The sequence below is a fragment of the Perca fluviatilis genome, chromosome 17, assembly GCF_010015445.1.
Source record: "Perca fluviatilis chromosome 17, GENO_Pfluv_1.0, whole genome shotgun sequence".
In the NCBI taxonomy this organism is placed as follows: Eukaryota; Metazoa; Chordata; class Actinopteri; order Perciformes; family Percidae; genus Perca; species Perca fluviatilis.
Genome location: NC_053128.1, coordinates 29164022 through 29177194, shown reverse-complemented (window position 1 = coordinate 29177194; position 13173 = coordinate 29164022). Strand labels below are relative to the sequence as shown.

General features: G+C 38.8%; 1 protein-coding gene across 1 annotated transcript; it reads right to left on the bottom strand.

The window, feature by feature from the left end:
* Positions 1-380: 380 nt before the first annotated feature.
* pla2g3 (phospholipase A2 group III) lies at positions 381-12963 on the bottom strand. The gene is made up of 7 exons (XM_039780788.1): positions 12302-12963; positions 8092-8224; positions 7854-7988; positions 6403-6662; positions 6186-6315; positions 3638-3748; positions 381-1931 (listed from the first exon to the last, which is right to left on the bottom strand). The coding sequence occupies exons 1-7, from the start codon at positions 12825-12827 to the stop codon at positions 1688-1690; spliced, it is 1539 nt and encodes a 512-aa protein (XP_039636722.1). The 5' UTR covers positions 12828-12963; the 3' UTR covers positions 381-1687.
* Positions 12964-13173: the final 210 nt, after the last annotated feature.

Below are 13173 nucleotides of genomic sequence, written 5' to 3'. Positions count from 1 at the left end.
ATAAAATCGCTAATTGTTGTTTTTACACTTTACACAAGTAGTGAACAAACGAGATATAGGCTCCTGTAATGTGTTAACTGAGTTAAGTGGGTTTTATTATCTTTGGATAGAGCTAGGCTAGCTGTTTCCCCCTGTTTTCAGTATTTATGCTATGCTATGCTATGCTATGCTAAGCTAATGTTACCTGAAAGTAGCTTCAGATTTCAGAAAAAATATAACAATGGTATCATTTCGTTCCATCTAAGACATATATATCTGGCATGTTTTAGAAGATCTTCTCCTAACTCTCAGCAAGAAAGCAAAATCTCCGAATGTCAAATTATTCCTTTAAGTGCTTCTTGCGTCATAAACCAAATATTTAACCATGTGTCTTATGTACATATATTTACATCATTTTATTTCTACATATTTAGCATATATACAACTCACTGCAACACAGAACAAATATTTACAAATACACTCAGTGCTAAAACCTCAATCACAGTGACATAAAAAGGTTGGTAAACTATGACCTCCTTTTTAATTAATGTGTCAGGGGAAAGTGCCACAGATATCAAACTCATAGACCCTTTTCATGGCAGACATTTTGACATGTAGCATAGTCTACATCCAAGCAGCTATAACTAGTTACTGTAGGCGCTTTAAGCTAAATGCCAATGTCAACATGCTAACATGCTCCCAATGACAAAGCTAACATACTTGTGTTTAGCAGATGATGTTCACCATTTTGGTTAAGCTTGTTAGCATGCTAACATGTGCTAATCAGCACTAAATACAAAGTTCAAGTAAGGCTGATGGTAATGCCATTAGTTTTCCAGGTATTCCCTGTCCAATAGTTGTGGAGATATTTTACTGAAAACCATGTATGTCAACCTCATGGTGACGCAACAGGAAAAGTCAGAGGATCATCAAAATCAGTAGGATTCATCCTCTGGGGGACATGACTGTCTATACCAAATTTCATTGCAATTAATCCAATAGTTGTTTAGATATTTCAGTCTGGAGCCAAGCCAACAAGAAAGCACAGGTGTAACTAATCATGTAAGGTATTCCAGTGAGCCATGCATGTACTGTAGCAGCGCTCTTGAACTGGCACACCTGAATTAACTAATATTAATGTTATAAGTCACACCTGTGCGATTCCTTCTTAGAATACGTCCAAGCCTTTGCTGTGAAAAGTTTTTTGTTATAATTAAGGAAAGTTTTCTTTTTTTAAATCCCATAAAAGTTGTTACATTTGGTCACAATTTGGTCAAAACTGAGTTCCACTACATCTCTGAAATGGACAATATGAATAAATAATACTACTATATTATACGGGGACCCAAAGTGTTCAGTATTAAATAAATAAATAATCATGTGATGCTGATAAAAAACTTGTTGTATGACCATGCAACATTTTAAAACTCAGCTCATTCTTATTATTCTATCACTGAGTTTATTGCAGGTTATTTTTATTACAAGCCAGCAGTGTTTTTGTATTTTATTTTAACATCTTGTTGGAAATACGTGTGATGTAAAACTTTCATCAGGATGTTATCAACAGACTTTGGAGGAAAGAAAATGTGACGTACAAAGTGCTGGAATGAAACGAAAATGACCTGAAATAATGTCTTATTTATCTATTTAACATTGAACCCTTTGACTCTCCATAGTAGGCTATTCACACTCAGACGAGCGCTCTTCCTCACACAGCTGGCTGATGTGCGCCCTGACGGTGTGTTCTGGTCTTGTTCTGGTTGAGTTTGGGCCGGACCATCCTGAGACACAGTTTGTGAAGCCTGACAGCTCTGTCTTTCCTCTTAGCTCTCCTCGTGATTGGCCTCCTGACCTTCAGCTGGACAGCCTGTAGATGGCGCTGCTCCTCCGTGTCTGCTCTGCTGCTCTGCTCCAGCCGAGGAAGCTCTGCTTTCACCACAACTGATGGACAGCTGTTGGACAAAGAAGAAATGGCAGTTTTGTGATTCTATTAACCAGTGGTGGAGTGTAAGTACATTTACTCAAGTACTGTATTTAAGTTCAAAGTTTGGAGACTTTACTTTAGTCTTTTCTTTTCATGCCACTTTCTACTTCTACTCCGCTACATTTCAGAGAGAGATATTGTACTTTTTACTCCACTACATCAATCTGACAGCTTTAGTTACTAGTTACTTTACAAATTAAGATTTTTGCACACAAAACACATGTAGTTTATAAAATATATTTTATTATGAATGAAACTAGCCAACAATATAACGGACTATTAGTCCAGCTGAAATGATTAGACCATTAAACACACAACAGTTTGGATCGTTTCCAGTTTCTAATATGTGAGGATTTTTCTGCATTGAGAACTTTTACTTTCAATACTTTAAGTACATTTTACTGACGATACTTACATGCTTTTACTTAAGTAACATTTTCAATGCAGGACTTTTACTTGTTACAGAGTATTTTAAGAGTGTGGTAGTAGTATTTTCACTAAAGTAAAGGATCTAAATATTTCTTCCACCACTGCTATTAATTCAAGTACTGCATTTAAACATTTGAGGTACTTGTACTTGAATAGTTCCATTGTATGCTACTTAAGCCTTTATCTGCTCACATTTCCGAGAAAAAAAATATTTTACTTTTCACTCATGTGTAGTTGACAGCTATAGTTACTTTGCAGACTAAGATTTAACATAAAAATATGATCTGATTCTTCAGCAGTTCTGCCAAAGAGACATTTTCACTTTAAACTTCTCAGGTGTTTCATTTAGACAAATGTTCGACGCCCAAAGAGGCAAAATTATTCAATATTTGATGTTTTTTACATTTGAGAAAAGTACAACAACAGGGCCGGCCTCTAGCTCACCCAGTAAGAGCGTGCGCCCCACGTAGGCTGAGTCCTTAGCAGCAGCCCGGGTTAAAATCCGATCAGCGGCCCTTTGCCACGTGTCATCCCCTCTCTTTCTCTCCCCCTTTCCTGTCTATCCTCTGTCACTATCGAATGAAGGAAAAAGCTCCAAAAAATAATCTTAAAAAAAAGTGCAAATGTGAATACTTCCACTCCACTCCATATCAAAGGAAAGAAAATAGGTTTTTTTCACTCCACTACATTTGTCTGGCAGCTTAAGTCACTCGTTACTTTGCAGATTAAGATTTTTTTTTAAATGTAAAAATGCTTACGGGTCCCTTGTCACATAACTCAGATGTCTGTGAGTGAGACATTTACCATCTAAACATCTAATATGGTTTCATTTCAATATCTCTTTGAGGTCCAAGGACCCCTAGGTTGGGAACCTCTGGACTAAACTATCTAACTGTTTATAAAGTAGTTAACGTAGCTCCACCTGGAGCAGCTACAGCAGTAACATGCTGCTGTAACATTGATGCTTCAGTGTTAATATCTAATAATTTCATATAGACTCAGATATCAGTCATAGGAGACATTTTAATGCACAACGATTATGATATTTAAGTAAGCATTGCATGCAATTTCACTCTTACATGCTTATATTGGTTCCACTAAAGTCAATGATCTGTGTTCTTCTTGCATCACTGCTCTACAGATTGATCATATTATATAATGCAAAAAGCAGCTGACTCATTTGATGTCCCAGTTTGTTTAAGCCAGGCCGTGTAAACACATGAATGTCTGTGTTTGTTTACTTACATTTTGCCTGCTGTGCAGTTCTGCGCCATGAAGCAGGATTGAGACACATGTCCCAGCAGAAGAGCCTGTACTTCGGTCAGTTGTCTCTGTTTAGCCAAAGTCTGGAATAACCTAGGACAGACAAACACAAGAGATCAACTGACATGCCAAAAAAAAAAACCAAAAAAACTGTAAAGCTCTAAGAAACCCAGTCAGAGACCACGTGTGCATATATGAGATTATTATGTCCAAGAACGTAAAATTGTTTCTGTGCACCTTCTGTCACCACATGACTCTGAATGTGTGTGTGCTGACGCTGCTTGTGACCTAGTTTGTGCTCTGAAACCTTACGTCTGCCTGTGCTTCAAAGAAATAAATGTGAGTGCACCGTTATCTCGTCTGTACTCTGCAAATAGCACTGTAAATATTTATAGGGGGAGGGGGGGAATCGGTTTGCGTAATCTAGATATGATGTGACACATCTCAACGTCATCATGAACAGCTGATCCTGCCGCTAAGATGAAAGGGACGTTAATCACACGTTTTACACAATACGATATTATATCGATTCTTTGGACAATACAATAATAACTGATATCACAAAGTCTGCCACGATACGATGTCAATTTGATTCAATTCAGGGGCGAGACAATATCATAAGTCCATTTAACACAATCTGTTACATTTAATTATTTACAAAAACTAAAATATGATTTGACAATTTCATTACTAAGCTCTTCCAGACATTTCAATGAAAAACAAACTACTCTTTTTAATAAAAAGAATAAATATAAAGTGGGCATTTCAAAATAAAAGCGCATCTTAACCCTCCTGTTGTCTTCGGGTCAAATTTGACCCATTTTCATCATAAATTTGGGTTTCTTTCAACCAAGTTGTTAAAGAAAATAACATTGATGGTTCCATACAATGCTCTTCACAAGTAAGTACACCCTTCATTGGGTGTTTTATTCTATTTTATAGCATTTGACAAAAAAGCAAAAAAGACAAAAGAACGTTGAAAAAAGTGACAAAAATGTCAGAAAAAGCTTCAAAAATTGGAGGAAAAAAATGAAAAAATGTGACAAAAACCATCAGGAAACGTGTCGAAGACGAAAAGAAACCTTAAAAAAAAAGTTTAAACGACGGGAAGACAACACAAGGTTTAGAGATGACGATATGTATCAATATTTTCACTTTGCATTGATAATAATGGATCGTTGAGGATTGAATTGATATATGGATCCAGATCGATGTATCATTACACTCCTATAAGATAATCACAATGCTAATAAAAACAATAAATTATTAATAGTAATAGTATAGTAATAGTAAATAGTATTTCCGTAAAAGTACTAATACCACAGCAAAAACAGCCCTGTTTTTACCTTTTTGAAGATTAGGGCTGCAACTAACAATTATTTTTGTCTATAAAATGTGAGACAACAGTGAATAATGTCCATCCCAGCTCCTCAAAGTCCAAGGTGATGTCTTAAAATGTCTTGTTTTGTCAGTTCAAAACCCAAAGATATTCAGTTTAATCTGATTAATAAACAGAGAGAAGCAGCAAATCTCCAGAGAGGCTAAAAATAGCATTTCAGCCATTTTTGCATGAAAAATGACTTTAACGATTCATTATTTTTATGAAAATAATTTGGGATTATTTTTTTCCACTGATCGACTAATCGTGTGAGCGTTATGCATTTTCCAGCTAATCCACAAGGCTTTTTAAAGACTTTATTTAGCTTAAGAGGTAGGAGTTTTTTATCAACACATAAAGGAGATACATGTTTTCCACTGTACAGTAACTAATAGTGCGTTCCATTTGTACTCGGAAATCAGATTTTCCAAAGTCAAAGCCGGAAACACACCCCCTGACCTCGGCTTTCCTAGCTCATAACTCAGACAACCACTGAGTACCCAGAGCTAAAATCCAACTGTGAACCAACAGTTGTAAAAGCTGTACTAACATACAGTTATTAGCAACTTCTGTCTTATTTGTGTCTCACTAAATCAGTGCTGTCCATCTTCTATCTGTGGACAAGTTGTTACGTGTGTCTGTGTATGCATGGGTATATGTGAGCTATAGGTAGATAGATATACGGTGTACGTGTAGGTAAAGAAGAATTGTGTTGAACTGTTTTGTATTTAACTAAAGGATAAAAAAAGAGAAAGGGGGCAGGACTAAAAAAGTTTGTTCATGAACTTCTTCCTACTCCTTTTTGAACATTTCTTATTTGAATTACTTATAATAATTTTGGTAGATTGTGCTGAGAAGTACATGTCCTTATTTATCTGTCATTTTAATTTTGTATATGTATGTATGTATGTATATATATATTTTTACTACTACTACTAACTACTACTACGCTGTTTTTGTATGCACATAATACAGCGTAATGCTTTGTTGCACACTGGCATTCCTAACGATGGCTAACCCGACTTGTAAATGGAAGGCATTCAACTCAGGTGTGACGTCATTCCCAGCTTTGACCTCCGAGTTCCGAGGCAAATGGAGCGCACTATAAAGCTGCAGTACTTGGTTATATTTCACCCCTGTTTGTGGATTTACCTGGTGGTACAGTTGCAGTGGTACAGCGTCCTGTCGTCTGGGTTGTGGAGGCCATATCTCTTCCGCTGGGGAAGGATCTTGTTCCTGCACTCGTCCAGATCCTTATAGACTTCACACGACAGCTGCTTCTCTGTTGGATGGGAAAAGTCAGTTTCTGATAGTATTCAGTTGCATCACGGTGATGTAAACTGATATACAGGAGAGATGTATTGAATACCTGTGATATCCAGCTCAGACTGAGTTTGTTTTTTGGTCAGTAAAGTGTTTCTCGGTGACGGTGTAGGGACTGTGGACACTGCAGCAGCAGCAGCAGCAGCAGCAGCAGCGATGGAGTCTGACATGCTGTTCCCCAGCAGCTCCGTGGGTATGGTGGTGTTTGTGAAGGAGCCGTTCATGCTGGCCTCGGTTGAATCAGGGGACTCGTACGCCATGGCCGGATGAACCTCAGCATATTGAACCATTTGGGTCTCTTTACACCTGTAGGTCATAACAGAAGATTCAATTATTTAAAGCAATTGTTTGACATTTTGGGAAATACACATATTTCACTTTCTTGCCGAGAATTAAGAAGAGTTCTGTCGATTGTTGGAGCAGGTGATGCAAGAAAGATTTCTGTGTGAACACAATACATTTTGATCTTAGATCAATACCACTTCATAGACTGTAAAAAGCTTGTGTACCTGAAAGTGCCTTAAAGCTGCATTCTATCTATCTATTCAAAAAGAAGTCTGTTTCTATTGAAGTCTATGGGAAAATGAGCCTACTTCTCACTTGATTTATTACCTCAATAAACATTTTCAGAATGAGTTGATTATGGCTAGTTTCAATTTTTCTTCAACACAGCATGATGTTCATTTTGTAAATTATGGTCGCTGCTTGAAACGTGTTAACGTTGTGAGACAGTGGCAGTTTGGTTAGGTTTAGGCACAAAACTACCTAGTAAAGTTTATAAAAAGATCACGGTTCGGGTCAAAATCATCTTTTACATTACTTAACTTCCGGTTAAGCATGTGACACAACATCAAAAAAAAATCTTTTTACTTTTTGCATTAACAACATGACACCAATCTTGGTCTCCTGGGTGAAAGTCTTGTTTTTTTGTTTGTTTTTATACCCATCCAACACCCCAACCTTCCTACCTCCTGGCTTTGCCAGACCTTCCTCCACAGCGCTTCGGAGGAAGATCTGGCTAGTCCACACAGCATTCCTGGACAGGAGAAAAACGTGCTCTGGTTTATTGGCATTTCTCTAAACCAATCACAATCGTCTTGGGCGGTGCTAAGCGCCAGACGGAGCTACAGTGCCTCTGAAAAATAGCCTCTGGAAGGAACTTGTTTTGGTGGAACATGTGTACGTTCAAATGTTGTTTTAGTCGTGCAACAGAAATCTCAGATTGGACAGATAGTCTAGCTAGCTGTCTGGATTTAAAATGCCAACACAAAGGAAGCCCAAGGCAAATGAGTGAAATCCGGCAGAATTTCCGTCGACACCAGAGCAATCCCGGAAGTGGACGTCGAGGATATAAGACTATTGATCAACCAACATTGTCAGAGCTGCTAGCATAGTTTAAAATAAAGAAAGTCATCCAAATCATTGATAAATTCACAAAACTTCATTACAAACCGACATACACCGCTGTGTTAATGAATAAACGAGAACTTTACTTACATGCCAAACCAGTTTCTCTCTTTACACTGCAGTTTGTTGAATAACTCAAAGCAGTGCATCTTCAGCAGGTTAAAGTAGGTGTATCCCACCACGTTGGATATGCGGTCTTTGGCCTCCATCAGACAAGAGCGAAACCTGCAACACAAATCATTTTGGTTACATCGTTGAAAAAAAAATCAATTACAGATCAGTTGATATGGACATGACATGTCATTTAGCGACAGTTATAACTGCGTACTTGTTGTCACAATCACAGTGAGACATGGTGAAGATGTTGCTGTTGAAGACCCCAAACTCGGAGTGAAAGGACAGGATGGTGTTTTTGCAATGGTCGTGTTCACGGCAGCAGCTGTCGGTCTCTGCAAAAACTCCTGAAGGAGATGAGGGGAGAGGGACAGAGTCGGGATCAATCCAAGGATTATTAATGAAGCTGCAAGCAGCGATGAATGGGCCCTCGCCCCTCCCAGCACATCGTGGGGTACTAGCGGAATGACGGTTGCCTGCTAAAATGTCCTCTGTCCACTATGTGGCGCTAGAGAACACACACTAATTATACTTGAAGTTGCTGTATATCATGTGTAGACCACACCATGACAGTTTCATGTGAATCGAATAACGTTTGTCACATCAGGCTGACTTCCTGTTGTCAGTAGGTGGCGCTATGACCATGACTTATTATGGACATGTAGATGTCTCCAGGTCGCGATATTACCAATCCCACTATGGCCACGCCAAGACCCGCCCTTCAGTAGCATTTATTGGCCAGCGCGTCCATGCTTACGCAAGGTAACGTAACCCCATTGGTACAGGTCCTATCCCCTGACCAATCGGCTATCCTAACCTTAACCACTCAAGGTCAAATGCCTAAACCCAACCAATTGAGCTGCTTCGTAGGGCGGGTCTTGGCGTGGCCATAGTGGGATTCGTAAATTTGCCTCCAGGTCTGGACTCGTTTCAAGCATGTGAAGTTTCCGGCAGATTGGACAATTTAAAGTGAAGTTACAACAGCTTCCTGTTTCATGGCGATGCACTTTTGGCATTGTGACAGTCTTAAAATGCTGCTGACCCCATTTGAAAAGGATGTCTTAGATCCTCTACAACTGCAACTGCATTTACAGTTTTTTCCGATTGCTAAACGACAGTGGGCACAACTGGAGTCACATGTGCAAAACTCAAACTACAGTCTGCACTACCAAGAGTCACCTGAGCTAAACAGTTCACATCACCTGCAAAACAGGCTCAGTGCAGCCAAACACTATGCACAAGCCTCACTGAGATAACACACACTGTCACTCAGAACACACTGAGAGAAAAAACACTAGCGTCAAACACCAATACAGAAATTACAAACTTTCTCATCTTTACAGTTTGAACAATTTGAGTGACTTGACACTACTCAATAGTTTATTTAAGGAAAAATATAGATTGTATAGCATACCAATTTTTACATAATGTAAAAAAGAAGGAATGAAAATCAGCAGTCTTCTTCAATAAAGTATTTTGTCTCTAGTAATTTATGGAATTACTGGGGGAAAAAAACTAAAGGTACATAACAGTACCAACGAATAGTGTGAGTAATCCTGCCTCTCCAGCATCATGTGGCAAGTTTTCTTCATCACATTGGATGTCTGCATCATCTCTAAATAAAAATGAATGTGGTGTTTCTATTGCTTTCACCCCATTACTTTCTGAAAAACAGTAAGAATGCAGTTTTACTATTGTAAAGATATAGTGTTTTTCACTTTTTTTTATAGCTGTGTATATAACCTCAGACATCTTACCTGGACATGTTGGTATCTTTGCTCTTTTACCTGTTTCTCTCAAACGGTACAGTGTATAATTGTTTCATTCTTATTTGGTGTTTGTATATAAAAAAAGGCTTTCTGAGCTTTCTCTGTATAAATACCGTATATATGTTCACTAACTAGTCTAAAATAAGACACCTACTTAGGCTTTCAACTAAAAATCAGCAGTGTTTGATAGGCACCAGACTGAAATCTCTTCTGTTTTGAATGTGTGGTTAACAGTTGTGACAGCAGTGTGTTAGCATCTGAACAAAGTGCTGTAAATCTACAGTGTTTTGCACGTTGTGGTTAAAGTCATGGGATAAGTGTGTAGAGTTTTGAAAACTGTGTTCAAGCAATGAGAAACGAACTAGAGTTTGGTCCACATGAACTGCTGCTGTGCAGACTGTAGTTACCGTTTTGCACATGTGACTCCAGTTGTGCTCACTGTCGTTTAGCAATCGAAAAAAACTGTAACTGAATGGGCGCAATTTTGTAATCTTGTATCCAGGTCAATATAATACATCCATGGAATGTATACAATACAAACTTTCAAATCCCCCCAAAAATAGGCTTTGCGAATGTTTTAGAAGGAAGGAAACATCGTCAACACATTTGTTAGATCTCAAGGATTCACACAATGTGTTTTGGGGAGAAACCGTGAATGTTTACATGAAAACTACCCTCAAGTGACATCACTTGAATAACTTCAATTTGCTTGGCTATTGAGTTGCTATATGGGAAATGTAGGATTCAGTGTTTGGGAGCTAAAAGTCTTTTGCTGCTTTGATTTGGACTATTCATTCATAAATCTGTCTTCTGGCAAGTCCTCTAACTTTATGGAAATGTAGTACTAAATCCCTCAGTGCCCTTTTAGGTTTATAGGCTATATGTCATCAAATGGAAAGAGTATATCAAACACTTTACTGCTGGTATTTCACATCACAATCTATTGCATCTGTCTGTCCTTTCTAGAGGAATGATCCCTCCTCTGTTGCTATTTTTCTTCGATGTTTCAAGGGTGTACAGGTGAAGGATGTGCTGAAAGAGACTGTGAAGCCATTTCAGACAAATTTGTGATTTTGGGCTGTATAAATAACATTTTCTTGACTTGAGCTTACAAGGTTTTCACAGACAGCGTGTGTTATCAGTTTAAAAGATGTGTGCATTTAACTGACAAGGTAGGTCTAATGATATTGGATTGAGTTGAATTATGGGAAATGTAGGATCCAGAGATTTTGAAGGTTAACACCTCAGACTCAAATAGCTCAGCCTGTGCTGCTTAGATTTTGGCAATTCTTTTTCAAATCTGCCTCTTGCAAGTTCCCCCAACTTTATGGAAATGCAATACTAAATCACTGAGTGCCTCTTTAAGTTCCCTCTGCTGTTCTGAAAGTTTCCCTTTTGTGACTTTTTGTTCATACAGTGTGAACATTTATATGACATGAACTTTACTGCCTATTATGAGGCTTTTGTGTGATTTCATTATATTGTATGTGACCTCTATGCAGAGGTGTCAAGTAACAAAGTACAAATACTTCATTACCTTACTTAAGTAGAAACTTTGGGTATCTATACTTTACTGGAGTAATTATTTTACAGCAGACTTTTTACTTCTACTCCTTACATTTTAATGCAATTATCTGTACTTTCTACTCCTTACATTAAAAACAGCCTCATAACTCCTATATAGAGAGACCATACAAGGGTAATTGTTACTAAGCCTACCAACATTGGTACACCAATTTTCTTGTCCAGTTTTGTTATCTTACATCCGTTGCCCTCACAGCTTCCTGCAGCTAAGCTTGGATGTACATTTACATTCCAATAAAAGCTATTGATAACATGCCTCTGAAGTTTGACTTTTTGCACCATTACAATACTTATAACCAGTTAGTCATCATATCTTCAGCTCCATTAAACACATGTTAATGCTCAGTAGTACACATATATGGTTCTTTTATGTATTTGCATTGTACTAAAATTCGTTCATTTTCAATGGGCATAAATGCAGCTGAAACAGGTGCATCCCAAATGTTTCAACATTAACATTTTAATACAACATTATAGTCATTATGGCCTTTAGAAAAATGTTTTTTGTGGCGGTGGGGTAGTGCACTATAGGCCCCTGTGGGGCGGGCTAACCTTTTGTCCTTAATAGCATTTTTTCCCCCTTACATTACTTTTACTTTTATACTTTGAAGTAGTTTTGAAACGAGTACTTTTACACTTTTACTTGAGTAAAAAGCTTGAGTTGATACAGAAGTCTTTTTAAACCCTAGTATCTGTACTTCTACCTGAGTAATGAGTGTGAATACTTTTGACACATCTGCCTCTATATGCCATCTGATTGCGTTGTGAACCATTCAACAAGAGAGCGAATTTTACTTCTGTAGAGACAGTCAATTTATTGACAATATAAGTATTCAGTACTTCTATTTCTACAGAATAGAATATGCATGACAAAAATGTAGTGATATGTATATGAATTTTCTGTAAACTGCTTTGGCAACATTTTATTTTGTGCATGCCACAAAAAAAAAAAATTGAACTGAAATTGAATACTTCACATGAAAGTAAGCAAAATCTGAGAAAAGTCCTAAAAAAAGTGTGTTATTATCCCTTTAATCATGTGGCGACTGTCTTACATAAGTATCAACCTACCCAGATCTGCATATGACGGCGCCTTGTTGCCGGAGCCGCACCAGAGAGTCCCTGGCACAATGAAACCGCGCTTTACACGCTGATGGCTCCTGACCTCTGACCTTTCAGCTGAACCCTGATGATGTCCACCGATGCTCCTCGCCGGCCTCGGGCGCCCACCGTCCCCTAGGGCAGCCACAGACTCGCACAGGTCCTCTGTCTGCAACATGGAGTCCACATCGAGCTTTCCATCCGGGTGGTCGGAGAACTCGTGCGTGCGCTCCCGGCACAGAGATAAATAGTTCTGGATCACTGCCGCGTCGTCGCTCCACGCGCAGCTGCGCAGAGCGTGCTCCCCGGACCAGGCGCTGTGGTAGAGCCGCAGGGATGGAGAGGCCTGCCGGGAGTCGCTCCGGAGGAAACTCAAATGCACTTCGTTATTAGGCAAAACTTTAGTCCAGGTGCAGAGGATCGATGCCTCTGCAGCCGCGCAGCGCAGGAGTGATGATGTGAAAATGACAGCGAGAAGAGGAGCGATGTGCGTCATGGTGGCGCTGAATGAGAGAGGCCGAACACCTTATATGTGAAACAAATGATTCCTCCAGTCACTCAGGACCAAGTGACAGATTGGCAGACTCCAGGTCGGTTTTAAACGAAAAGAGGAGGAGGAGGCGCGCGGGGCTTTCCGGTGAATCTAAAAAAACTATATCCAAATCCTCTCTCTCTCTCTCTCTCTCTTTTTTTTTTTTTTTTTTTTTCTCTCTCTCTCTCTTTGTGTGTGTCTCTCTTTCTTTCTTTCTATCTCTCTCTCTCTCTCTCTCTTTGTGTGTGTCTCTTTCTTTCTATCTCTCTCTCTCTCTCTCTCTCTCTCTCCCTCTCTGTCTCAATTCAAT